This window comes from Stigmatopora nigra, chromosome 21 (assembly GCF_051989575.1).
Source record: "Stigmatopora nigra isolate UIUO_SnigA chromosome 21, RoL_Snig_1.1, whole genome shotgun sequence".
Classification (NCBI taxonomy): domain Eukaryota; kingdom Metazoa; phylum Chordata; class Actinopteri; order Syngnathiformes; family Syngnathidae; genus Stigmatopora; species Stigmatopora nigra.
In genome coordinates this window covers 3,738,146-3,764,719 of record NC_135528.1, presented here as the reverse complement: position 1 = coordinate 3,764,719, position 26,574 = coordinate 3,738,146, and the positions used below count along the sequence as shown (strand labels likewise).

Below are 26,574 nucleotides of genomic sequence, written 5' to 3'. Positions count from 1 at the left end.
GGGGGGGGGGGGGGGGGGATCAGTATTTGTGGATGTAAGCATTAATTTCCAGGAAATATGACTGAATGGGCGGGGCTCCACGATATCATCAAAGCGTACCTGCAAAGGTGGAAGAGAAGATTGCATTGGCACACACAGGTTTGTGCATTTGCTTTGTAAAGACAAAACAACTCTTTATTCAACACAAAATGGGATTGTTAAGAAATAGTACCGTTATATTTCTTCAATGTTCACTAATTTTGATTCTATGTGTGTCTCCCACGCCTTATATGGCAAAGGAACGGCTTCCACAGACAAGGGCGGAAACGAGGCGCGGTGACAGCTGGGTAAGTTCATCCAGGAAGAAACCAGCCAAGCTCGGTCCACTTCGCCCAATCGACGTCCAAAAAAGACGACCAAGTCGCCGCGTGACCCGCTTTAGTAGGTAAACTTTCGCGTGTTGCTTTTGTGGCGTGCTTTTTGTTTTGATTTTAAACGCCATTTGCACGCAATGGGGCTAGCTCGTCATCACCGTTGCAATCAGTGGCTCGCTAACACACCCGGCTGGCTAGCCGAGGTGGCTAACTGTGTACCGCAGCGCTATTTTGACACCAGATCTTCCAACTTATTTCAAATTAATACAATCGTTTGAGGGGCGATTTTCGTCAAGTATGCGCGTTTGTACGCTAAAAACTAAAGGGGTATAATTGCGCTTGCAAAGGAGGGCGTGTTAGCGACAAAACCAGGAAATGCTGAATTCGGATGGACACTACAAAAGGGAAGGAGTCAACAGCCAGGCATTATGTAAGCGTTTGAAGGTTTCCTGTTGGCAAATGTGTCAGAACCGGCGTCTAAAACGCAGTTTTCTGTTGTTTTCCCCCTTTTTATGTGCTAAAACTCATTAACCGCGTTGGCCATGTCGAAACATTAATATTCGAGGCCACGTGAACGTCACTTACGGTTTCTTGTCTTCACGATTGAATGCTTCATTAGTCGTCCAAATCGTTGCGTTATTGTATTAGGTAAAGTCAACGTGGCTGTGATTTTATTTATTGTCCCTTGGGAATTGTAAGATTGTTTGACGTTTTTGCTTCACGCTTTAAAAAGACACGCCATTGTCAAAAAAAAGAAAGATCCCAAAGAAACTGCGTACAATAGCGTCATATACTTGAAAGATTGTTTTTATAAGTTTGTCGTTCGTCAATCAGCCGAAGATGTGTACTTATCCAGTCGAGGTTTATGCCGTTTTCAACGCGTTTTTTAAAGAGCACGACTGTTTTGCCAACGTCAACATTTATCAGTCTGTACATTCCATTTGGCATTTTACCGTTCTATCAACTCGTTCATGAGCTTTAAAAACCTCAACTATGCTGAACTATTATTTTAATAAAGCTTCCACGATGGTGCGAAGCATATTCGACGGGAAAGGTGAGATCCGAATATACTATCGCGTTTCCTGACGGCAAGCGGAACGTCCCAGCTAACGTGAACGTCTCATTGTCCCTGAACGTCTCACAGGTTTTTTCCCTGCTTCGTGGTGGTGCGCTTTGACTTCAAACTTCTCCAACAGATGTACGTAGGTCGGCAATGTACAGACAAGACGGTAACTTGATGGGAATGTTTCGTATTTTCCACGAATGGTGGCAAGGAAAGGGTTTCCCAGTCTGTTTTGAGTTACAAGTGCAGCCGGTTAAGCGGATGAAACTCGTATCTCAGGGCGCCGTTTGCTCTACAAGACAATTAGGTCGTGGGTATTAGTGGCGAGTGTCCTTGGCTAATCTAGTTCCATCGCCGAGATGGGCTCAGAAATTAATTTGCAGAGGGGTGATGTCAAATGGAGGCTCGTTTCTGGGTTTGCGGTCATTTGTGGACTATTTAAAGGGCACCTGACTGTCATACACATCCAATTTGACTGGAAAACTGTATTCATGTGCTGTAAACCACAGGGAAATTATTATCTATGTTTGTTCTTCCTCAAGACAAGTTCAATCCAAGTAGATGCCAAATCTTTTTTGAAAATGTGAGTTCCCTTGAGGGAACATGGCAATTGGAGGTCCACCAGCATCAATGAGTTAAAAATATTACTAGTATTTTGTCAGGCCAAGTTGCCCCCCACTCAAAAAATGTTTGACAGTAAACACAATTTGTTATTTTGCTGCCTTTAAAAAAACTATAACAAACTGGTTAATCCTGGTTTATTAATTTGGACTGTAATTAATCATAATCACAATGTACAAAGAAGAAATGTTCCTAAGAGTGAAGTTGGCGACATAGCTTTGTTTCATGTCTAGACTTGCTCGGGACTGTTCACATTCTTGCTGTCTTACCGAAGCTAACCATCGTACAAGACTTGATGTAGAAATATGAAATGTTATCAAATTGTTTCAGATTTTTTTAAATTGAGACCACACTGATGCAACTCTCATCCTATGATGATGCCACGCAGGTATGGCAGAGCTGGCGAATCTGGTGCAGCGACTGGAGTTGGCCGTGGGCCGTCTGGAAGCCATGTCGGGGCCCAACGACCGAGCGCCCCCCGCCGGAGGTCCGCAATATTTCTCTCATGAGGAACAACCACAACTACTAGGACCGATGCTAACATTTTATTTTCGCCGTTACAGCCGTGGCGGCCTACGTGGACGCCTTTGACCAGATAGTCAGCGGGCCTTTGGCGGAATATTACAACATCAGCAAGAAGATCGGGGGCGATGTCCTCAAGCACGTAAGTGACGCTGACTCCACCCCTTTTATTCTACCCGTCATTTAGCCACTCATCTTTTAACGTTTTCCTCGCAGGCGGACATGATGAAGGAAGCCTTCGCCAAACAGAGGCAAATCATTCTCATGGCGTCTGGTGCACAGAAGCCTTCTGATGTATGTCTTTCCATTTTTCCTTCACTTTAATTTGTCTATATTGATTCATATCCAAATAGTTTAGCATGACTTGGCTCATATTCGAATGACCTAAAATTAGAGCTGGGTGATTTGACAAAAAATCTTACCATGATAAAAAAAATCCATAATTATCATAACTATCACATCTTTTTTGTTCCAAATTGAAAAACACTTCTAACTTCTGTGAAGAACTACATAAATTAATTTCCTCCTTATTCAAATGTAAAAGTAACTGTTACCTTACTTTATAATAAGAGAAAATATGAAATATGATCTTTAATAGTATTTTTGTTGTGCAATAAAGGTAAGCCGACTCCCTCCTTACACTATAAAAAGTTAAGAATAAAACCAGCAGAAATTGACAGGCATCTTTATTTTTATAAATTGGCCTTCAAACCAAAAGTTGCTCTGCAATATGAAATTAAGACAAAAATCAACTGAAAACATCACCATTGGCCAGCTAGTTTCAGTGTGTGAAGTGTAAATTTACCTCACATATGGCCATTTACAAAAACAAAAAAAAATATATATATTGTTATTTCATCGCCCAGTTCTACCTCAAATGTTGCATTTACTGTTGTTTTGCGAACTTAAGAACTTTTTGTGCTTTTCTTTTAAAGGCGGCCCTGGGTGCCATCCTGAAGCCCATTTCTGACATCATCCAGGATGTGCAAGAGTGGCGCGAGAAGAAGCGCACATCCCCGCAATTTAACCACCTGTCCGCCATCAGCGAGAGCGTGCCCGCGCTGGGATGGGTTGCCTTAGTGTGTTTCTTTCTCTCTTCCCTTTTTTTAGCCCTCTTTTTCCACTTCCCCACATATAAGCTCACTTAAAATTTCTCGGCGGCAGAGCCCCAAACCTGGTCCGTACGTCAAAGAGATGCGGGACGCCGCCGTCTTCTACACCAACCGCGTACTCAAGGAGTACAAAGACAAGTAAAAACCCAACAAAATCCCAATGCTTGTTTTCTGTAAGGGGGGGAAAAAGCAAGTTGTCACATTTCTTCTTCCTTTTTGAAAGGGACAAGACGCACGTGGATTGGGTGCACGCCTATTTGTTCATCTGGACCACCTTGATGGATTACATCAAGGAGCACCACACCACCGGTTTGTCCTGGAGCAAAACGGTAAGCGGCCCTCTGTCTCTCTAATGCCAGTTATTCCGTCATTTCTATTGTATTTTTTTCCTTTCGACCAGGGTCCGGTGGCGGTGGCTTCGGCGGCCGTGGCAGTTCCTCCCAAGGCTCCCGGCGGGTGCCCTCCCCCGCCTCCACCCGGCCCGCCACCTCCTCCCGTGGACTTTGGCAGCTCCACGGTGCACGGCGACAGCGACGCCCTCAGTCGGAACGCTTTGTTTGAGGACATCAACAAGGGCGCCAATGTCACCAAGGGTAAGAAGGAATGTCATCAAAGTTTGGAGCGATGGAAGCAATATTTATTTGTATTTATTTCCCTTATGAAAGTGGATTTATTTATTTAAATAATACCTATGTTTGAAATGTTGTCGTGTTCTGAGGGACAGAGTTAAAATAGACAATTTCTGTGTCCTTTTAAATATCAACAACTATAGTTAATGTTAGTTTTTTCAATTGATTTAATAAGTGTAAAAATTGCTAATGAAAGCAGTTTATTTTTGCAACTAAAGATTTTCCCTTAAATGTTTTTGTTTTGTCTAGGTCTGAGGCACGTCCAGGACAACGAAAAGACCCACAAGAACCCCAACCTGCGAGCCCAGAGCGCCCCATTGCGCAGCGGGCCCAAACCATTCGCCTCCCCTTGCCCACGCGCCGGGACCTCGGCCGCCCCACCTAGCGTCGCGGCCGCCCCCGTTTTGGAGCTGGAGGGCAAGAAGTGGAAAGTGGTAGGTCGGGTCGCCGGCGTGGTTCCGTCTGCTCGTCGCTGACGGGACGGTGGCCGCCATTCGATTCGCAGGAGAACCAGGAGGGTGCGCAGAACCTTGTGATCAGCGACACGGAGCTCAAGCAGGTGGTGTACGCCTTCAAGTGCAACAGCAGCACTCTCCAGGTCAAAGGCAAACTCAACTCCATCACCATCGGTGAGGTTACTTTACTTTTAACACCCTATTTTATGGAGTCATTTTCAAATGGCTAAGTCGTCAAAAATGACAGTAAATAGAACTCACCATTTCAGTCCTGATTTTATAATTGACTCATTGCTAAATTAGATAGAACTACACATGGTGATCCAATATTAATGTAACTGTCAGGGTAACAATGATTCCTTTTATCACTCACTGATTTGACAATGATTACTCCATTATTAGTGACCCATTAATTTAATTACTCCAACCAAAAACAGTGATGACATCTAAAACAAAACATGTATTATTAACAGTAAGACTATCTTTTAAAAAACATTTAGTGGACTGTAGTATCTGTTTTAAATATTTTTATTTTTTTTGCAGACAACTGTAAGAAAATGGGCCTGGTATTTGACGACGTCGTCGGTATCGTTGACATCATCAACTGCAAGGATGTCAAAGTCCAGGTGGGTCCATGAAACTCTTTGGCTGCCCTTGATGACCAGGCCAAGAGCGCCGGTAATGATAATAACTTGTGTGTAACGCAAATATTTCTTGGTGCGACAGGTGATTGGTCGAGTCCCCACCATCTCCATCAACAAGACGGACGGTTGCCACGTTTACCTGAGCAAAGACTCTCTGGAATGCGAGGTGGTCAGCGCCAAGAGCTCCGAGATGAACGTCCTGGTGCCCAACAAGGACGGCGAATTTGTGAGTCCAGTCGATGTAGCATGGCGTCCAAACAGGCTGGAAAAAAACCTCTAAACACACATTTTTCCCTCTTTTAGACGGAGCACCCGATTCCCGAGCAGTTCAAGACGGTGTGGAACGGCACCAAACTGGTCACCACGACCTCGGAGATCGCAGGGTAGAGAAAAGGAGGCGTCCCTTTTCTCTCGCCGGTCCACTGCCCAATCACCCCCTCCCCGCATTTGCCCAGCTGACTGATCAAGCCACTCACCAGCTTATCCCAGAAAGGTATAAAATTGCGCGTTTTCTTTTTCTCCACCCCGACCGGCCTATCGCTGTCCCTCCCCGCAGCCAACGAGGAGCGCTCGCTCTTATCGGAAGCGTTCCTCGAGCCAATCAAGGTGCACTTTGCCAATAGCGTACGAGTAACGCCGCACTAAATTAGCTAGCGAATATCGTCTCTGCGGCAATCATTATCTCTCGTTATCTTTGTTTTGCGTTAAGAGGGCTCTTATTTTTGTTCAAATGAAGTTGTAGGTTTTTGGTAACTGGTACGCAACTCTACAAATCACATTGGAAAACGATCATGCTAATGCTAACGTTAGTTAGATACAATGGACTTTTTTTCCATGTCACATTCCCAAGTATTTGACATTCCATGTTCACGTCTTATTGGCTCCACCGAGCTGTCGGTTGTCTTTTATATCGTCAATCTTTACCATTTTGTGGGGAGGATTGACTGATAGGTTTTTTTGGCTCATTTAGTTCACAATACATCATTAAAATGTTGCAATAACATTTAGTTGTTTTTATTTTTAACGTGTACAGCAACCTTTTTTTAAAGTGCAAAAGTAGTCAAGAGTGACACCCACCCAGATCCTCCTAGCGTAAGTAAGGCAGTAGCTTGGCATTGAACCACTCTCTGGTGAATTGGAGGTGGTCTCCATCCGTGGCAAGAAAAACCAGCTTCCCCGCTTTGTCCATGGCGGCCAACCCCAAGCGATCCTAAATTGGGAGAAAGAAAAGGGGTAAGTTTGAAGATTTTCAGGCTGGGAAAGGATAGCTCTGTTAAAATAGTCCTACAAACCTCTTTGTAAAGAAGACTTTGTTGTAAAGTTTCCATTTCTTTAGCTTGACCCATTTTCAGGAAGCCAAACCACTGCAACAAAGATGAGCACATTTAATCATCTAATAGTGATCATTGTTTAAAGTTGGACGTTTATCGTCATCAATGGCACTAAAGGTCAAGTGATTGATTACCTCTGATTCAAGAGGATCTACCACAGTATCCTGCAGGAATTTGACCATCACGAACTTGTCCAGCAGCTGAAGGTTTTCCTTGTAGGTCTCGTTGACAACCTTTTGGGGAGACAAAATGGAATAGCTGTAGAAATGGTAGCATTTTAGCTGCAAATGTGTTGTAACCAAAAACCTACTAACAAACAAAAAGATGTAACTGATTGTTTTTCAAAAATATGAATTAAAAAGACCTATCATTATGAAAATAGTCTTGGTGTTTGTTAGTCTGCTTAAGTTGTTTTAAAGAATATTTACAATTTTGTCCTTTAGTATAAAATAGGTATATTTAAAAGTAAAAATCTGTATTTATTTTTTCATTAAAATACATCATGAGTGAATATTTATAGTTAAAAATTCAAAATCTAACTGTAAATCAGTGTATTTAATTTAATAAGCTATATAGCCCTAACTCTTAACATTTTACGCCTTATTTTTTCTAAATTACCCCCCCTCGTTTAATATGTATATATTTAGAATAACCTTACTTACCCTCTCTTGGTTGATGTCAGCCAGGAAGAGACTATGATTTTTGTAGAGGTCATCGTTCAAGGGATCATGCCAGTACTGGGCCTGCACCAAGCTGGGGGTTAGAAAGATAACAAAAAGTGAATACCAACCACATCAAATTGACCTCAAAATGTGCATACTCAACTGCTTTTGAACCTGGTCGCTGTAAGCACCCAAATTGAGAGCCGCTCGGATAAAGTCGCAGACTTTGGAAGCCTCTCCGGGACACCTCGGCAGCCCGTAGACGCCTAAAATCCAGCGTTTTCCAAAAGCTTCCTTCCATACACCCGACCATGGCGGGTTTCCGTACCTTGGTGCTGGCCGCCCACCGAAATGAGGGTCTTCATCGGCGGGGAAGGACATCGCTGGGCCACGGCTCTCCTGTCAAGAGGTGGCAAAAGTTGAGCAAAATGCCTTTGTGATTGAAATGTTCAGTTTCTTACAGAAATTGCGCTCCCTGCGAGAATCCCATGGCGTTGTAGCCTTCTTTTAAAAGCGGGTCTTCAGCCAGCTGACGACATACCGTCGACACTTGATCGTTCACGTTCATGAAGAAGCTGTTCTCGGCGTCCTATTAAGGAGAGACGCATTAGTGTGTGGTCAACAGTGAAGTCTTCTAATGGTAAAGTTAACTTTTTGACTGTTTTTGTCAAAGTACCTCTAAAAAATTATTGCCAATCTTCAATGAAAGAACGTAAATGTTTGGAATCTCCTGTTCGATCATTTTCTTGATGCCACCCAAGCTGAGTGGGTTGCAGCAAGTGTCACCTGCCCGACAAAATTGCAAGCAATTATTTGACTTTGACGTAGGTGTAACTTCAAAACTACTATATTAGGGTATAAATAATACTGTGCTTACCCATCCCATGCCACATGACCAGAGGTATTGTAGCATTGGTGGTCCTTTTCACCGGCTTGCCAGCAATTAGCAACACCGGTGCCAGTAGGAAGAACCACATGGCAACCATGCTGAAATCTGAAATCAGAAATATAACTTGGTTTGATCGGTTCAAAAGTGATTCAGGTGTTGAAATATTAACGAATGACATGTTGCCACGAGCCAGTTTTTATCTTTTCTAATAGCACGTGATTAACTAACAACCCCAGATTAGTACATATTTTAGCGTCTTATTAACAGATTCTCATTATTCTAGTACTACATATATATCGGAGTTTTTTGGGGGGCTTTTCTTGTTCAGACAGATGTATACTTATCGCATAATACCATTTATATTGTGATTTAATCGTGTAAACGTGAGATTGTTGTTTGGTGTAATCACGGGACGGCGTTTAATCGTCGCCCACTATCAAAGAACGCAGATTTTGCCCATGTTCTTTTTCCATACTTCTAATAACATTTACAGCTGTTTAAGATCATATTTTATATTTCTTTAAACGCGTTAAAACCGAGGCGATTTACTAAAAACGAAGACGCTAAAATACACGTTGCTTACCGTTGCTCAAGTCTTCCGGGATCTGATTAATTCGCGAAAGAGTGAACCAATCAGAAAAGGGGGAGGGACCCCCGAGCAAAAGTGACAGACTGGTTTTGTGTACGCGAACTTTAAGATCACATTCCTGACTTTTTAAATACGATCTCATAACACTTAAACGCGTCGGGACATTTTTCTATAGACGCAACGCGAAGGTATGAGTGCATTTAACGTCAATCTGAGGCGGTTTTCATCGGACATCTGCTAAGTTAGCTTGCCATGTTAGCTCGCGTAGAACATTATCGACAACATTCCTTGAAGAAGAGAGAAAGCGAAAGATCGGATTGATTGGGGGTAATTGGACGTATTTTTGCTGACGTCCTAATATGTCGCTCGAATTCGAGGAACCGGCGATGAGCGGGGGCTACGATATGGTAGGCTCGTTCCCCAAAAGTTTTGGTTATGGGCTGGAGGAGGCAGACATGGAGGAGAACACCGTGTCAGCTGACAAGCCGAGGATTCTGCTGATGGGACGAAGGCGAAGCGGAAAGTCTTCCATTCAGAAGGTCAACTCACAATAATTAGAAATATTGCACTTTTACCACTTGTTTTTTTCTCTTCTTCTTAGCAAATAGTCGTGTAAGTATACCTCGTTTTGTAGCGCCTTTTAATAGTTCAGTCAGCAATTTAGCTGCCAAAGACACTCACATTTCTCAGTATTGTCGTTTAAAAGGTATGGCAATAATTGTAACAATGTGTGTATGTGTGTGTATATATGTATATGTGTGTATGTGTATGTATGTGTATATATGTATATGTGTGTATGTGTATGTGTATGTATGTGTATATGTGTGTGTATATATGTGTATATGTGTATATGTGTATATATGTGTATATGTGTATATATGTGTATATGTGTATATATGTGTATATATGTGTATATGTGTATATATGTGTATATATGTGTATATGTGTATGTGTGTGTATATGTGTATGTGTGTGTATATGTATATATATGTGTGTATATGTATATATATGTATATATATATGTATATATATGTATATATATGTATATATATGTATGTATATGTATGTATATGTATGTATATGTATGTATATGTATATATGTATATATTTGTATATATGTATATATTTGTATATATGTTACTCAAGACAGTGCAACCAATGTACCTTCTTCGCAAATTAAAGCATTTGGCACCAAAGAAAAAAACATGAAAAGTGCTGCAATGTGGCTTTCCAATAATGACAGAGTAAAGTATGTCAACTTCATGGTGTAGAAGTTTGTTCACCTGACTACCATGTGGGCAAGATTTTCCCAATATTGTTCAGTTAAAAGAATAAGTTCTAATGCCTAAGTGTCTAACTGAATAAGTCTTCAGTGGTGGATGAAGCATTTTGTCCAAAAAATGACTGTGTTTCACCCCATTTCCTTGGATGAAACGTTTCAACACCCCATGTATAAGTGAGGCATGAGTTGGTGTAGTGGGTTGCTCACTCGCCTTCAAAAATACAAGTACTACTACTTACTCTAAGAGGGAGGTGGCCCAGTGGTTAAGTCATCAGTCTCTCACATCTGTGGTTGTTGGTTCAAATCCCAATGCCTGCAAAGATTTTCCCAATATTATTCAGTTAAAAGAATAAGTATTAATGGCTAAGTGTCTAACTGAATAAGTATTCATTGGTGGATGAAGCATTTTGTCCAAAAAATCACTAAGTGTTTCACCCCATTTCCTTGGATAAAACTATAAGTACTACAGCCTTCTCTTACAGGTTGGTGGCCCAATGGCTAAGTCATCAGTCTGCCACCGGTGTGGTCCTGGGTTCAATTCCCAGTGCCGGCAAAGATTTTCCAAATATTCAGTTAAAATAATAAGTTAAAATGCCTAAGTGTTTAACTGAATAAGTATTGAGTGGTGGATGAAGCATTTTGTCCAAAAAATGACTAAGTGTTTCACCCAATTTCCTTGGATAAAACGTTTCAACACCCTTGTATAAGTGGGGCACGAGTTGGTGTAGTGGGTTGCTCACTCGCCTTTGCACCGAGAGAACGCAAGTTCGCTTCCCGGTGTCGGCGGTTCACTGACCAAGCAAGCGGTCGAGGGTCGGCCGAAGGCCGACCCGAGAACGCCTTTCGCACATACAGGTCCATCAAGTGTCTTCCGAACTGCCGAAGGCAGTTCGGAATATAACCTTTTGCTGAAAAGTATGACTAAGTGTTTCATATAAATTTAAAAGTTTTTCTTTTTTTTTTTTCTTATTCCATTTACTCACCTACATGGTTTTGGTGATCAACCAAATGACGACAGCGGGAATCGAACCCAGGTCTCCCAGACGGGAGTCCAGTGAACTAACCTCTGCGCCAACCAAGTGACTACACTTTTCTTTGTAATCATTTGAGTGTCTTGACAAGAAGTCCACAGAAAGAACTAAGTGAAAAAGTGTCCCAACCGGGATTTGAACCCGGGTCTCCCAGACGAAAGTCCAGTGAACAAACCTCTTCGCCAACCAAGTGGCTACACTTTCCTTAGTAATCATTTGAGTGTCTTGACAAGAAGTACACAGAAAGAAATAAGTGAAAAAGTGTCCCAACCGAGATTTGAACCCAGGTCTCCCGGACAAGAGTCCAGTGAACAAACCTCTGCGCCAAACAAGTGGCTACACTTTTCTTAGTAATCATATGACTGTCTTGACAAGAAGTACACAAAAATTGAAAGGTTTCTACACAAGCTGTGAAAATTTGAGGTCATTCCAATGAGAATTTTCAAAATGTCTGGCCAAGGAAAAGGGATCAAACATCTTTAAACACCATGTATTTTTTTTAAAGAAGATGATTATTATCATTAGTTATCTACTATCATTACTTTTCAATAATTGAATCATATTTATGTTAGAGAGCAGACCCATTTTTAATCTAAGGATTTAACATAATACATTTAATTTTTTCATTTTAAAATATCACATATTAATAGCAAACAATGACTGGCACGGGATTTATAATGAGTGTTTTTTTTTAAAATGTTTTCTTCATTGACATTACACACTCATTAAACACTATACATTTGAATAGGTAAAATGAAGTAAATATGTTAAATGTGTTATCCCTCTATCTACTTTGATTGACTTTTGCCTTGTATTCTATGTTAAATTTAAACATTGACTGAGGTTATGTCTTTAAAAATGTTCTTTTTTTTGTGGTTGGCTTAGGTGGTTTTCCACAAAATGTCCCCTAACGAGACTCTTTTTCTGGAGAGCACCAACAAAATCTATAAAGACGACATCTCCAGCAGCTCCTTTGTTAACTTCCAAATCTGGGACTTCCCCGGCCAAGTGGACTTTTGCGACCCCACGTTTGACAGCGAGATGATTTTTACCGGAACCGGCGCCTTGATCTTTGTCATCGACGCTCAGGTAAAACAGAGCAAATCTGGAGACTCTGGACTCCACAATTATTTGATCTATTTTTGTTTTGTTTTGCAGGACGATTACATGGAAGCCCTGGAAAAGCTCCAAGTGACGGTGTCGAGAGCTTACAAAGTCAATCCCGACATCAACTTTGAGGTGTTTATCCATAAAGTTGACGGGCTGTCTGACGACCACAAAATTGAAACGCAACGAGATATTCATCAGAGGGCTAACGATGATTTAGCGGATGCTAGCTTGGAGAAAGTTCACCTCAGGTAAATATATACATTTTTTTTTTTTTTTAAATACAAATGGACAAACACTAACTTTCTACTCTAGGCTAATAAAAAGCTCCCCAATTGCATTTCTTTTTAGCTTCTACTTAACCAGCATCTACGACCACTCCATTTTTGAGGCCTTCAGCAAAGTAGTGCAGAAGCTCATCCCTCAGTTGCCCACCTTGGAGAACCTCCTGAACATATTTATATCTGTATGCTACTTCATTTTCTTGGGGGATTATTCGGGAACGGGTTTAACTCCTTCACTACCAAAGCTAAATGTATTCATCACATATTAATCTATGCATTCATTCATTACCCATAACATTTTTGTGCTATTGACATAGTTAGGCATCCAATCAGTTTTGATTATTATTGATTTAACCATGTGATAGTGAAATGGCTGATCAAATTAATCTGATTAAATCACTCAATGGCACGATTTTAGTGCCATTGATGGCATTAGAAGTTGTAGATTAATCGGAAAAGTTAAAATACTTTCAACAGATTGTCTTCAGTTAATCAACTCATCACTAACCTAATCTATGATGAACTCTTTTGCTGACAACAATCCTGTTTAGGTGACACCACTCGCATTTAGAGATTAGTCGCAAAGTAAAATTAATCAGTGTTTAATAGACAGAAGCGCTTGATCAACTTTATCAATGAATCAAAACATAATTTGCCATCTTAATCTATGATTAACTCATTCACTGCTGCCAATAATTATGTTCATCTGCCATTTTGGGTGCTAGATTTACGCCACTTCACTATTTTTACAGACTATTCAATAGATTTTGAATTGAATCATTCTAAAATAAATGTGAAAAATCAATCTATTAACGTCAATAGAACAAAAAAAATGGATGCAAACCTTTGACGAATGTGTGTCGTCGGCAGCACTCGGGGATCGAGAAGGCCTTCCTGTTTGACGTGGTCAGCAAGATTTACATCGCCACAGACAGCTCGCCGGTGGATATGCAGTCCTATGAGCTTTGTTGCGACATGATCGACGTGGTCATCGATGTTTCCTGCATTTACGGGTGAGAATAAAAATGGGGTCAGATTTTTCTACGTGTACATTTGTTTTGATTTTGTTTTTAATCTTCAAAAAACCCAAAAAGTTTGCTAGACGACGGGAGCGGCTGCGCCTACGACAAAGAGTCTTTAGCCATCATCAAGCTCAACAATACTACGGTGCTTTATTTAAAAGAAGTCACCAAGTTCCTGGCGCTTGTTTGCATCCTCAGAGAGGAAAGCTTTGAGAGAAAAGGTCAGTAGACGCAAAGAAATCATTACTAAGTTCATCATTATTTTTAAAAAGTAGGACTATTGACTTTTGTTTTTTTAACATTTAAAATTGTTCAAAAACTTTTGAACTAGGGTAGATATTTGTCATAAATACCATCCATTAGAAATACAAAAGATGATACATTTTGTTCTGCAATAAAGGTTTTAAAACATACATACATTCATTAATGATAAAATAATAAATGGGGTGTTCTTTCCGAAACAGGTTTGATCGAGTACAATTTCCACTGTTTCCGAAAAGCCATTTACGAAGTTTTTGAAGTGGCCGACCAAAGCGTCGCCCTCAAACGCTCCAAGTTGCCAGGCAACGACGACGGCAGCCTGAAATACGCCGCGCTCAACGGAAACGGCGTCTGAACGGAGGCCATTTTTTTATCTACGAGAGACAAAATTCTTATGCTTATTTTGCATGATCCTGGTTATGAAGATGTACCCGCTCAGCCAGTTTGTTATTTTGCGTTTTCTGTCAATCTTTGCTGGTCTTTATTTCCAATATTTAACCTTTGTCACGCTCTTTGTGAATGTTAAAGGGTCTTTCCAATGATGTTTTATAAGGACAAAATCACATTTCCTAAGGCCATGATGATTTATTTTTTACTGTACATAATTTCTTTTAATAAAATCTTTCTATTTTGATGATTGACGGCTCTCTGTTTTGTGGAGGATGAAATAATGATCGTTATATACTCATACACAGTACTTGTATAGTACTACTTACTATTTAACAAACTGTAGATGTACACGTAAAGTACTTTGGCAGTTTGAACATAAGATGGCAGCATGGTTCAATGTCCATGTTTGAGCAAAACTAGCTGTTTAAAATGCTTTTTTTCAATTAAAGTGATTTTTTTTACATATATTAAACCACTATGAAATTGTTTGCAAAATGAATAGTATTGTTGAGTACTTTGATAGCTAAAAATGATGAATATGTAAATATAAAAGGGGGAAAAAGAAAAATATAAACCAAGATTATAGGCCAAGTGACTAATTTAAAAAAAATAAAGTTCACTTTAATATAAAATTACATTTTTTTTAGGGTTATGACAACATGTTACGCATTGGATAGCCGATATTTTGTAATGGGGCGAGGGGGCATTATTTCGTAGTTTGGGTTTCATTCACTGTGTTAAATGGGACATAATACATAGTGTATGTCCCACTGGCTGCTGTTGAAAAAGGGGGGACATGCCGCCACAATAGTGTAAAGATGACCTCGGCCTGTGTCGAGTCACCTTATACTCAGGTGTGACATTACAGCGTGAGAAAGGCATGCTGGGAAAAGTGGCAAAGAGGAGGGACTACACATACCACTGTCGGCCCTCCCAGTCAGCTATTTCAGTGCCAATTCACAGATTCAGGGTCAGATTAAATCCGAAATGTGAGTGGATTGATCAATAACAAATGAGATCACTGCCAATAATCACTTACTAAAAAAGATATAGCAACTATCTGACTTTTATAGCAACTCTATTGCCAAAACAGAAGTACTTTTCAAGGTGTGCGTGGAAACCTACGAGTACAAAGTGCAGGATTTGGCCTTCCAGCCCGTACTTGCACACATACTGGTCGAGCCGGTGACTCAGCAGAGGCGCTATGGCAGGAGAGAGAGAAAGAGGGTGTGGCCAAATGCCTGCAGCGCATTCCAACTGGCGACCGCGCCCTGTCTGCCTGCCTGCCTGCCTGCGCCTTTGCGTTTGTCTATGTACCTGTTTGGCGTCTCCGCTCTCTTCCCCGTCGCCTTCTTCGGTGCCGTATGTCGCTGCGGTGAGCTTTTCATAACCTGGCCGCCGAACTGGAGGATACCAGAAGAGATATTTCAATAGGCGGCGCGCCCTTGAGAAACAGCGCGTCGCTATAACGAGGCGTGTTCAAAAAGTGCGATAAAGTTGGAAAAGAGCTTACCTGGTTGTGTACTTGCTCGTGTGTCACATGCCTATGAGGAGAAAGATGTACTCAAATTACATTTTGGCAAAAGTACAGTTCAATTTTATAATAAAGGAAGCTTAAAAGATAAACATTTTAAAACATGTTGAGTAAAAACAAGTGTATACTAGCATTGATTAAATAGAAGTTTATGAAAACAACTGATTGAATCAGTCAAGTGAGTCATTATACATGTGATGTAGTTATCGCAAACTTATCAACAAAGCAAAGCTAAGTACGTATTAATGAGTATTATAAAAAATGTGATTGGTAAACAACAGACAGGAATACACAATCAAAGGTCATGTTGTATACTAAACGTTGTATTGTGATGACTTCAAATATTCTATAGTGGGGACTTCAAATGGGAATTAAAAACCGGTCAAACCTCATTTTACAAAAAAAAAAAACAACAAATTTAAAGTGATTAGGAAAGCAATCACTTGAATTCTTTCTTTGAACTTGGGCACTAAAACATAATTGTTGTGAGTACATGAGATAATCAGATATCAATCGGTCAAATTTAGCAGTTCATCAAGGAATTTCAATGGTTAATTTATCCATTCATTCACTCGCTTACCCTCACATAAGGCGGCCGGGGGTGCTGGAGCCCATCACAACTAATTACAAGAAGTAGGGGGAGCGGGTACACCCTGAATATGTAATACAGTATATACTATATAGTAGAAGGCTAGCAAAAATGGGGGTGATCCTACTTGGCGGACATGTCTGGTCTACATTATCCGCGGAATTCGAGGGATTACTGTACTTTATTTCCATTCATTGAGTTCGGGACCAACAATAAGTACTTTTGGGGACTCATAGTTTACTTACAACCTTTTTAGTTGTAGCGTTTCAACTCAAAAACTCAACAGAAATGACATAAATGAGAATACTAAATCATAGCACAAGAGGATAAACACTAATAAATTGAAGTTTTCAGCGACTTGTATAATGAATAGCAAGCCACCATTTTTGAATGTGTGTGGGCGTGAGCAAGGGGAGTAAAGTGCAGTACTCACATGGCCACCAGGGGCAAAGCTACCAGGGGGAGCCTCGGAAAGTCATCCCCCGGAGAGAAACGACATCTCTGGGCGGAGTCTTTCGGGCCGGAGAGCGGAGAAGAGAGGAAAAGCCAAGAGAAGCCAAGAGAAGTCTGCGAGGAGGAGTCCCTCCCGGTCGCTCCTTCCTCATTCGCTGCAGTGGCGGCGGCCCCGAGGGCGCCCTCAGACGGACACGCGCGCACCACTCCAGCCCACTGCCTGGAGCCCCTTGGCCTGGCTTCGCCTGGTTTCGTCTGCCTGCAAAAACAAAAAGGATTTGGAGTTTTGTTTTTTTACATTCTTTCTCTAAAAGTTTCCCTATTGCAAATGAGGAAATAAAGAAGAAGAGTCCCAGTTTGGAGGTAAATGGAAGGCGAGACCAAGTTGGACAAAAGATCCAAGTCGATCGGTACAGTCTATTCTCTATTCAATTTACTTCCTGACTTGACTTTACATTCACTTCTCTGCTCTACTCTACTAATGCCAACCCAAAAAAAAGCACATTCTTTTCTAGATTGTGGATTTTTCCATGTGTATTTTGGTTAGTATGTTATAGTCAATGCAGTTAGCTAGAACTAAAAAGGAGAAAAAAGCTTTAAAATGCGTAACTGTCAAACTGAAGACCCCGGGCCAGATCTGGCCCACAGATTAGTTTTTTGTGGTCCCTCAAAAAGTGCAGACTTTGAGTTTTTCTGTCAAATAAATAATTCTATCTTCCATGGCCAATTGAGAAATGTCAGTTAATTACAGATTAAGTATTTAAAATAACATTTTGAAAAGGAATATTTGACAATTTTTCTATCTGGTTGTTTTTTGAAGGAAAAATACAAATAAAATTGGAAAGATTCCCAAAAAAATCTCCAGTTTGTAAAAAATAAAAATAAATTTGCAAAACTAAAATGTCCCCTTTAAAATGTATTTAAAAAATAAAACAAGGATTTAAATTGACAATTAAAACTAATCGAATTGTTTAGTCTGTATACTGATGAATTATTTATATACTATTTATATATACACATTTATTTTAATAATTTAATTTATTTAAACATATATATTTATTACTATGAAATGTTATTATTTGAGTTTTTCTGAATAAAATAACAAATTCTTTTTTTTAAATTGAATTTGCATTGAAAAATGTCAATGAGTGAAGTACTTCATTACAGCAGCGTAAAATGGCCCCCAAGTTTGACACCCCTACTCGACAATAGAAATGGAAATAGACAGGATAGTTTGAAAAGGTGTGCCCCATTTAAGTCAAGACGTCCCCGCCTGTGGACTTTGAAACCGCTCCTTTCTCTTTATTGCACATATCGTATTTACTCTGCAGTTATAAAAAAAAAAAAAAAAAAAACAGTTAATTCAAATCGGTTAGCCCGTGTTTTGGCCGTGAGTCACTCACTTGGAAAACAGTGGTCCAGTGTATGTAATTACAAGGGGGGGAACGTGGATAATGTGCGCCAAATTTTTCTTTTTATAGATGTGGTCTTTGTTTGGGTAGTCGTGCGAGCCAAGGGGTTTTATTCCGTATATCCGTGCGTGTGTTCTAGGCCTGCGAAACTGGTGGCTTTTATGAAAAATGTCCCAGTAATGAATGGAAACCACAAGGACCACATTCCAGCTTTGAAAGAAACCATTTTTAGGAAGAACGCCATCATAGAACTCAACCCAATATTTTAGCGCTAATGGGAAAGTAGTACAATACTAGGAAAGTGGAATTTTACAAAAGGACTAGTCAAAGTTAGCCAATTATGTAACAAAAAGGTAACATGGCAGTTTTGCTATATAAAGTCTTGACTATGACAATAAAATGAGATCAAGTTTGTAACCATGTACTTAGTTGCTGTTCCTATTTATGTGGCACGCCATGAAAGTATGATAATTGGCCTATTTGATTCATAAGCTGAATTTTGGCAGGCGGTAGCAAACAAAAGAAAAATCAAGAGTTAGTTTGTCAGTTTGTCGTCGAGTATTGCGACAAAAAACAAACTAAACTGGAGACCAAACCGGACTTTTTGTGTCATTCGACAACTCGACCAACGACGTCACCTTGTTTGCACTCGTCTTTCTGTCGTTAGCGCCGACCAGTCGGCCAATCGGCCGGCCTCGTCGCATAAACTGGCTAGTCCCTCCCAACCTGTTCTCAGGTATTCCTCAGCGCGTTGAATTATGTCGCTAAATGAACGTCAGGTATGCCCGATTGGCACGAGTGGGCGAGGCGGATTGCGATTGAGGGAATATGTCAGTCGGGCTGCAGTGAATTGAAATTTGCTTGTTTTGAAGGAGACACTGCGTCAACAGAAATTCCGTCAATAAACTCGTCTCGGTGACACGTTGATTAGAAGCGTCGAACGCCCGAAAACGATGTTTTGGAGGTTAAAAATGCTAACAAGTTAGCATTGTTTCCATTCAAATTGAGCAATGCTCAAAACGTGGGAGCCATAAACAATTCATATTTTCAAACATTATTCCTTGAGAGCTATATTCAGAATTTAAAATTAAAAATACATGAAAATGTGAGCATGTATTATTAATTTAACCACTTTGAAAGTAAAGAAAAAGTCTGAATTCTTTTAAAAACATTATTTCACTGTTGCTAATCAATGAGTATCAATGAGAGAATGCATGCAGAAGAGTCTAATGAAGAAAAAATATGATTTTAAAAAGGCGGAGAGCCATATACACCCATCAAAAGAGCCACATATGGCTCCCGAGCCATAGTTTCCCTACCCCTTGATTTAAAAGAATGTGGTTTGTACTTGTATTGACTTCTCTGTAACTCATTGAGTGTCACTAATGCTGATAGACATTGGCAAAGAAGGCTAGGAACGACTCATGTATGACAGGGAAGAGCAAGCCCAAAAAAACGAGTTCTTACAAGTTCCGACCTTCAGTTTAACCTTGACCCAAATTGCCATTTTAACAAGCATTTAATGAAAAGACTTTACAATGATCAGTCAGTCGCCTTTAAAAAAAAATAGCATACCACAGCTTTTGTGTCTTTATCTGTCCCTTCATTTGATCCCAATCTCTATGTGTGACTTTCAACAGTTTTTGATATTGCTGTCAAAACAAAAGCAAGCCGCCCCTTTTTGTTTGAAAAAGCCAGATGGGGCGGCTCAGCTTTAACAAAACCGCCCGTCGTGTGGCTTCTTCTTTCCACGGTATTGTCTCCATTGGGCTTACTTTGGAAAAGTGTGGCCTCTACAGCGCATTATTTCTCAACACATGTCAATTTCATCACTCTAAAATGCTGATTCAGCAAGATAGAAAAAGCCAGAGGCAGCTGGATCTTGTCTAAAAACGTCAGGGTTTGCCAAAAGATTCCATAAGAAGCAGCAACATATGCCTGACATAGTTACCGGGCTTCTGTGGAACTTTCTAAAACCACAAAGACTCAAATCCAAATGTTAGGAATGAGAAGAAAAGTCAGCCATTTTGCTAGGAGAAATAAAAAAGTGCTACCTGATGACTAAATGGGCTCTCCTTGCCTTCCTTTAGGTCGCAAAAACATTAGTGAAAGGTTGTATGCTCATTAAGTTAGAACAAAGAAAAAAAACGTGGCTTTCTAAATACAGAGGACACGCTGACAATCAGCCTCCCTACATAGTTTGACCCACTGTACGTTTCCGTGGTGACGTAGACACACAGCGGAAAAGCGCACGCTGCAACAAGTCGCTGAATAGGATTGCGTATTGGAGGACAAACGTGACTTTTGGAGCCTTCCATAGAGTAGCAATTGGCAGAAATGGCTGCAGGTTGCTACTTGAATAACTGCAAGTTTCAACGTCAAGCAACAAAAGTATACAAATATTGAGAAAATACAACCATATAAAGCTAAATCTCAGATGTAGGCGATACTAATACACAAATGCAAAAACGCCACTGCAAATATTTCCCCTTTCTACCCTATACTTAGCAAACCCAACAATAACTTGACCTGTCTTTGTCCTTGTTTTTTGTTGTAGAATTCCACATTCCTCACCAAGGAGTTTGCCATTGACCCCCACTCCCAAGTCCAAACATGGCCCACCGCTCTCAAAGTTCATCTATTGGAGAAAACCCTTTGGACCCAAACTACTTGCCACCACACTACAGGGAGGAGTACCGACTTGCCATTGATGCACTGATAGAAAATGATTCATCGGTAAAAAAAAAAGGGGCTGGGGCTTTGAAGCAAGCATTTAAAAAAAAATCTGAACTATGCGTTGATTCCACGGTTCTATTTCCCAATAGGGCTATTATGAGTTCCTCCAGGGCGCGGACGTGGTTAGCTTTTTGGCGCCATCGGAAATCGAGCATATTAAATCTACCATCCAGGAGCCCACCCACGCCCACAGCGTCCCCGATCTCAGGTACCCTGAGGCGGGGCAGGACGTGGAGGGTTCCTCCGACACTTACTGGCCAATGCAGTCGGATCAAGCGGCCCCGGGTCTGGATTTGGGATGGCCCATGATGCAGAACAGCTTTGTCGGACCCACAGAGGTCACCACTCTGGTCAACCCCTCGGAACCCAACATGCCGAGCATCAAGGAGCAGGCCAGGAGACTCATCAAGAATGCACGCCAGGTTAAAAAAAAAAACAACACAAAATTGTGTAGATCCAGTTTTTTTGGCTAAATTCCCTTACGAGAACAGCAGACAAGTAGCTCAAAACATTTAACGTAATCCAGCAATCAGTATGTCAACTTGACTCAATTTAGAAGGCGTAGAAACATACAGTAGTTCGTAAATCAATACGTTGTAAGCTATCTTTATGACACGTTGAACTGTGAAATCATGGCTGACTCATGCGCATATTTGGGTGATGCTAATCTTTCAGCGAGGATAATTGCAATGATTATCATTTGCCGCCGCGCCCTTTCCGGACGCTGTCGTCGTCTGGGGGCCGACGATTTTTTTTCTTCCCAAGATTTGTGAAACTAGTATTAACATTTTGAATATGATCCATAGGTGATTGCGGTGGTGATGGACACGTTTACAGACGTGGACATTTTTGCCGACCTCTTGGACGCCACGGCGCGTCATATTCCCGTTTATATTCTTCTGGATGAGCAAGAAGCGCACAGTTTTGTGTCCATGGTTAATAACTGCAAAGTCAACCTGGACTTAATTCAGGTCATTCTTTTATTTCGTGTCAAAAATTGGATAAAGCCGCCTCCAAAAAACATGAAACCTGACTTTTTTGTTTGTTTTGAACGTTACAGATGATGCGTATCAGGACCGTGGCTGGACTAACATACCAATCCCGAACAGGGAAATCCTTCAAGGGCCAGATGAAAGATCGATTCCTATTGGCTGACTGCAAGGCCGTTCTCAGTGGCAATTACAGGTGGGTTTTAGATTCCTTCCTCTCTTGACGTTACATTCAAAGACGTCGTTTCTCCACAGTTTCATGTGGTCTTTTGAGAAGATCCACCGTTGCATGGCCCATCTTTTCTTGGGAGAACTGGTGGCCACTTTTGACGAAGAGTTCCGCATCCTCTACGCCCAATCGGAGCCTCTGGTGGTGGACCCGTCGGATGGGGCGCTCGCGCTCCCAGATCCGGGCGGGTACTTGAGCAGACAATTGGGTCTGAAGCGAACCCAGTCCCTGAGGAACCCCTTGGGCTTCCGGAGAACTCCGGAGATCCCCTCCGGCTTCCCGTACGGAGACCAGGACCGCAACCTGTCCCTTTCTTTCCGGAGAAACGACCCCTTTCGTCACACCATGGAGCCCGGGACGGGGATTATGATGGGGAAGTATTCCCAACAGCAGTTTCGAGTACAGCAGTCTTATTTGGAGCAGGGTCGCTCTATCGTGACTAGACAGATGGAGATGAGCGGCTTCAAGAGGCACAGTTACGCCGAAGGAACTCAGGACAACTACATGTCTTCCAGGCACTTCATGAAGCACAGAGTCATGAACAACCTGGACGAGACCGACTTCCAAAGGTATAGTACCGCAATTTCAACTTAAATCCACTCACAAACTCTCATTAAACCCGCATCCATTACAATCGACAGGCACCATCACTACAGTGAAGGTCCTGGACCAGATTCCGGCCACGGTCACTACGACAGAAACCGTCCTCCGCATTTAGCCGTGGACCAGTTTTCCGATACCAGTTCGTTCCGCTCCGATTTAGAGCTCCACCTGGGAAACTACGGAAGAGGCTACCCTCATCTTTCTTGCGAAGATTTGAGCATGCCCGACGGGATTCAAGGACCCCCCGTGGCCGGAAGATACCAGGGAAGTGGCGCTCATAAGAGGCCGACCATCGGTCAGGCGTACGCTTGCCAGACCTCCCCCACGCAGCTTCACCCAGTGGACAAAAACCCCATTCGCAAGCATTCGGATCAAGAACACGACCAGGACGCCAGCGTCCGCCACGGATTGCGCAACTGGAGGATTCACTCGTACTTGAGCACGTACGAGGAAGGCGGAGAAGAAGGTTTGAATCAACCCTTGGGTCCCGACGCATTTGAAGACCCTCAGGAAAGCGGGGACGTTCCCAGAATGGATTTCCAAAAGCCACGTTATGGAAAACCGGTGAGAGACGGCAAGGATTCCTCCGGCAGAGATTTACCCGACAAAAGCGAGGAGATGGAAAGAGAGGATAAGTGGGGTTATGCAAAAGAGGACAAAGAGCCTTCGGATCGCTTCATTTCCAAACACGACTCTTTCCGATCGCGTATCAACCCGCTACTTCAAAGAAGCTCCCGCCTGCGCTCGTCTCTAATTTTCTCATCTTCCAAAGCGGAAATGCACAGCGGCGCCGCCAGTGGCCAAAAAACAGAGACAGACGACGAGCGCAAGCCTTCCATCGTAGCCCAGATCTTGGAGAAGAGAAGGTCTTTGTCCAGAGAACCTTTCGAGTGGAAAAAGACGTCCGAGGAACTCGGCAAGGGCGAAGACAACGTCGAGGACGCCAAGGAGCGAGAAACTCCACTGACGGACAAAAGTGAAGGGCAAAAAGAAGCCCCCAAATCTCAAGCGCAGGTGGAGTCCAATTCAAAAGACAGCAAGTCCAGCACTACCACATCGACAACTCTGAACATCAACGACCCCGCTAGTCGACTGCAGTATTTCCAGGACTTGGCCGCTAAGCGAAAAGCATCCAAGGCGGAGACCGAGGCGTCGCTCAAAGTCCAAGAACCGGCGGAGAAGACCCCTGACGATCCGACGGAAGATGAGACGAGAAAAGCAGATGCCAAGCCGTCCGAACTCAATCGTCGGACTCCTCTTCCATTCTCCAAACCGTCTCTCCTCTCCCCCAAGCCTTTTGTGAGCGCAACAAAACCCTCAGAATCCCAGAAGGAGGAAAACTCCCCAGAAGGTCAAAAGAAAGACCTCTTCAAATCTTTAAAGCCACTTCCGTCCCCCAAGATCTTCAAACGAGACCCCCTCAAGCTGAAAGGACTCAACCCTCGTCGCGTCTCCTGCGGCGAGGAGCTCCTAAGCGACGCCACGGACTCCGAGAAGAGCGAGTTGAAGAAGAGCCGTTCTTATAGTTCCTCCATCTTGCCGCACGAGGAGTCCAAAGACAAAGTGACGGGATCGGGCACGTCGGGTGACGGCAAGAACGACGGCAAGACGCTGGACTTCCTAAAGAAGCAGACTCAGAGGTTGAAGGGACTCCTGGGCCCCAAGGATAAAGAAAAAAAGTCATCGGGAGAAGACCGGAGCAGCATGAGCACGGTAAAGGAGTTGGTGGAAGATTATAACAAGAAACAAAGCAAGGAGCCATCATCGGGAACGGCCGCAAGTGAGCAAACCGCCCCCGCCAATCACAGGACGGCGCACGGCACGTCTGGCTCGTCGCGCTATCAAGCGTCGGGCAACTCGGTGTTGTTCAGTAGCAACCTCCGCGACGACACCAAGGTCATCCTGGAGCAGATCTCGGCCAACAGTCAGAAAAAGCGAGAGGAAGCAGACGGAGACCGCGAGGCCAAAGACGACTTGGCCGCCAAGAAGAACCGTCTACTACGACCCCAAGGGGGCGTCCAAGAGAGAGAAGGACTCCTGAAGAGGATAGAGAGCCTAAGGAAAGAGAAGAAGGTCTACAGCCGTTTTGAGGTAGTTTACCGCTACAATGATGACACTTGCGTCGTTGAGGGCCGGGAGATAGACCCTCCTCACAAAAAAAGGATGCTTCAGGGAAATTCCAGCACGATAGCCTTTAAAAGTGAGCCTAATTTGACCTCGTTCAAATAGAGTTTGGAAAAGTAGTGAAACGTTGAAATGCCAAAGTTTAGGAAAAGCTCCCATGGAAAGACTATTGTGTATTTTGGGCTTATTTAACCAAGTACTCTGCCCTACTTTTTCGACCTTTCTATTAGTTTTAGCAATTAGCTAATGATTTAGCGCATGATTTGATTCAAGTTGTTAGTAAAATAGAATTACCCATACGATAGCCAAAAGTAAAATGTCATCCGTGGGCTTTAATTTAAGATATTATCGTCAGTATCATTTCATTTGACTTGTTTTTTGTATTCATGACCTTAAGTAAAGAAGTACTGTAATTATGCTAATGCTATTGAATTAACATGGAAATTCGCATTGCATTTTTTTTCCGCTTAAGCTACCAATAACTATTCAAATAGAATTTCTAAAATGTGAAACAGCCAGTATGTTACCTAACCTGTTGTTCTTTTAACAGATGGGGAATACCCTTGGATAAGAGAAAAAGACCACCAGAAATGTGCCAATGACACTAAATAAAAGTTTGCTTCAACATAGCGACCTCCCTTGCTGGATTTTCTCTGTATTTTTTTAGTTTGAAATCCCAAAAGAAAGCTTGAAACAACATCATGGAAACAAAAAAATGCAACCAAAATACACAATCAATCAACGGGTATGCTACGGCACCCCTTTTGCCAAACACTGGGACTACTTTTACCGTAAAAGGCGACTGGAAGTGGAAAGAAGGAAAGAAATCTGGTAGGAAAGGAGTTTTGACTGAAAGTGAAAGTTAGAAGAAGAACACGTTGAAATAATGACCGCAAAAAAAGTGATGCCATTTGTTAACAAAATGAATGACTTTCTTTAAATTTTATGTGCTTTTTACACTGGGAATATGTGGCTTTTGTGTGCCAAGTCAATATAAAAGAGGAATTTTAAGATGAAAACACTTGCTGTTTTGTCTATTTGAAACATTGGCGGTAGAAATGAACTGGGTGGGCCTGGAATTTTTTTTGTACATTTGGTTTCTAAATGTTTTTTTCTTAGTTTTTCCTATTTGAAATAAGGTCATTTTAACGTAAGAAGGGGATTTTTTTTTTGGTCTAACTTGGAGTCTGTAGTCAATTTGCAGGATTTTTTTGTGTGTTTTGAACTTGTTATTTAATGTACATAAACATGTTTACAGCTTCAACAGTAAACTGGAAATATGCCATGTTCAACATTTTGCTGACATGAATCTTTTTGAATGTCACCCCTGTTGACAAATCAGTCGTACCGAACGATTAAACCAAAGATTTTGCCTCGTCTTTATTTTTCTTCATTGGGCAGTTTTGTAAGCGGGATTGTACATATTGGAAAGAATTCATTGGCTGGCTATTTTAATTAACAAGTACTCGTCACACTGTAGTATAAAAGTACCTGGTGTTGTTGTTTTTTTTAAATAAAATTTGAATACATGTTCATTTAGTATTTTTAACAATGTTCTTGAAGTATCCTGAAAATATTCTTATTAAAGCTTTTTCAGGGACAATGGATGTGTGAATTAAAAAAAATCATTTTTATGTATCTAAATAACAGATTTTGAA

At 41.7% G+C, this 26,574-nt stretch overlaps 4 protein-coding genes across 11 annotated transcripts; 3 read left to right on the top strand and 1 right to left on the bottom strand.

Moving 5' to 3' along the window:
* The first annotated feature begins 67 nt into the window (after nt 1-67).
* LOC144214548 (adenylyl cyclase-associated protein 1-like) lies at nt 68-6,402 on the top strand. Of its 5 annotated transcripts, none has more exons than XM_077743013.1 (14): nt 68-138; nt 279-424; nt 2,426-2,524; nt 2,601-2,701; nt 2,776-2,853; nt 3,495-3,638; nt 3,724-3,809; nt 3,895-4,000; nt 4,072-4,264; nt 4,550-4,734; nt 4,806-4,929; nt 5,299-5,381; nt 5,482-5,625; nt 5,703-6,402. In XM_077743013.1, exons 3-14 carry the CDS (start codon nt 2,428-2,430, stop codon nt 5,784-5,786), a joined length of 1,425 nt encoding a protein of 474 aa, XP_077599139.1. In that variant the 5' UTR covers nt 68-138; nt 279-424; nt 2,426-2,427; the 3' UTR covers nt 5,787-6,402. The 5 variants fall into 5 exon arrangements, with proteins under 5 accessions (XP_077599139.1, XP_077599140.1, XP_077599137.1 ...); XM_077743014.1 differs by having other exon boundaries at nt 74-138; nt 279-420; XM_077743010.1 differs by lacking the exons at nt 68-138; nt 279-424 and adding exons at nt 1,192-1,407; nt 1,498-1,551.
* On the bottom strand, nt 5,526-9,250 carry ppt1 (palmitoyl-protein thioesterase 1 (ceroid-lipofuscinosis, neuronal 1, infantile)). 3 transcript variants are annotated; one of them, XM_077743019.1, is made up of 11 exons: nt 8,865-9,027; nt 8,270-8,386; nt 8,069-8,178; nt 7,854-7,981; nt 7,721-7,791; nt 7,556-7,658; nt 7,393-7,483; nt 6,865-6,963; nt 6,692-6,763; nt 6,477-6,609; nt 5,526-5,675 (listed from the first exon to the last, which is right to left on the bottom strand). In XM_077743019.1, the coding sequence occupies exons 1-10, from the start codon at nt 9,010-9,012 to the stop codon at nt 6,487-6,489; spliced, it is 1,062 nt and encodes a 353-aa protein (XP_077599145.1). In that variant the 5' UTR covers nt 9,013-9,027; the 3' UTR covers nt 5,526-5,675; nt 6,477-6,486. The 3 variants fall into 3 exon arrangements, with proteins under 3 accessions (XP_077599145.1, XP_077599144.1, XP_077599142.1); XM_077743018.1 differs by lacking the exon at nt 5,526-5,675 and having other exon boundaries at nt 6,398-6,609; XM_077743016.1 differs by lacking the exon at nt 5,526-5,675 and having other exon boundaries at nt 6,398-6,763; nt 8,865-9,250.
* Nucleotides 8,929-14,494, top strand: LOC144214551 (ras-related GTP-binding protein C-like). The gene is made up of 7 exons (XM_077743020.1): nt 8,929-9,409; nt 12,069-12,272; nt 12,342-12,541; nt 12,642-12,756; nt 13,445-13,587; nt 13,669-13,817; nt 14,061-14,494. Exons 1-7 carry the CDS (start codon nt 9,230-9,232, stop codon nt 14,210-14,212), a joined length of 1,143 nt encoding a protein of 380 aa, XP_077599146.1. The 5' UTR covers nt 8,929-9,229; the 3' UTR covers nt 14,213-14,494.
* A 2,418-nt stretch (nt 14,495-16,912) lies between these two features.
* Nucleotides 16,913-26,523, top strand: fam83hb (family with sequence similarity 83 member Hb). 2 transcript variants are annotated; one of them, XM_077743007.1, is made up of 8 exons: nt 16,913-17,233; nt 20,793-20,971; nt 21,061-21,393; nt 21,778-21,942; nt 22,032-22,156; nt 22,216-22,758; nt 22,831-24,883; nt 25,467-26,523. In XM_077743007.1, exons 2-8 carry the CDS (start codon nt 20,849-20,851, stop codon nt 25,485-25,487), a joined length of 3,363 nt encoding a protein of 1,120 aa, XP_077599133.1. In that variant the 5' UTR covers nt 16,913-17,233; nt 20,793-20,848; the 3' UTR covers nt 25,488-26,523. The 2 variants fall into 2 exon arrangements, with proteins under 2 accessions (XP_077599133.1, XP_077599132.1); XM_077743006.1 differs by having other exon boundaries at nt 22,831-24,992.
* Nucleotides 26,524-26,574: the final 51 nt, after the last annotated feature.

What these genes read in the sequence shown, in the direction of transcription:
- ppt1 (XM_077743016.1), bottom strand. Translation starts at nt 9,012, where the DNA reads ATGAGATCGTATTTAAAAAGTCAGGAATGTGATCTTAAAGTTCGCGTA. An exon ending in GGTGGGCGGCCAGCACCAAG is followed by an intron (nt 7,659 to 7,720) that starts GTACGGAAACCC and finishes GCTGGATTTTAG; the next exon opens with GCGTCTACGGGCTGCCGAGG. An exon ending in CTGACATCAACCAAGAGAGG is followed by an intron (nt 6,964 to 7,392) that starts GTAAGTAAGGTT and finishes TCTCCCCAAAAG; the next exon opens with GTTGTCAACGAGACCTACAA.
- fam83hb (XM_077743006.1), top strand. Translation starts at nt 20,849, where the DNA reads ATGGCCCACCGCTCTCAAAGTTCATCTATTGGAGAAAACCCTTTGGAC. An exon ending in GTTCTCAGTGGCAATTACAG is followed by an intron (nt 22,157 to 22,215) that starts GTGGGTTTTAGA and finishes GTTTCTCCACAG; the next exon opens with TTTCATGTGGTCTTTTGAGA. An exon ending in GACGAGACCGACTTCCAAAG is followed by an intron (nt 22,759 to 22,830) that starts GTATAGTACCGC and finishes TACAATCGACAG; the next exon opens with GCACCATCACTACAGTGAAG.
- LOC144214551 (XM_077743020.1), top strand. Translation starts at nt 9,230, where the DNA reads ATGTCGCTCGAATTCGAGGAACCGGCGATGAGCGGGGGCTACGATATG. An exon ending in TTGGAGAAAGTTCACCTCAG is followed by an intron (nt 12,542 to 12,641) that starts GTAAATATATAC and finishes ATTTCTTTTTAG; the next exon opens with CTTCTACTTAACCAGCATCT. An exon ending in TCCTGAACATATTTATATCT is followed by an intron (nt 12,757 to 13,444) that starts GTATGCTACTTC and finishes TGTCGTCGGCAG; the next exon opens with CACTCGGGGATCGAGAAGGC.
- LOC144214548 (XM_077743010.1), top strand. Translation starts at nt 1,347, where the DNA reads ATGCTGAACTATTATTTTAATAAAGCTTCCACGATGGTGCGAAGCATA. An exon ending in GTGCACAGAAGCCTTCTGAT is followed by an intron (nt 2,854 to 3,494) that starts GTATGTCTTTCC and finishes TTTCTTTTAAAG; the next exon opens with GCGGCCCTGGGTGCCATCCT. An exon ending in AGGGCAAGAAGTGGAAAGTG is followed by an intron (nt 4,735 to 4,805) that starts GTAGGTCGGGTC and finishes TTCGATTCGCAG; the next exon opens with GAGAACCAGGAGGGTGCGCA.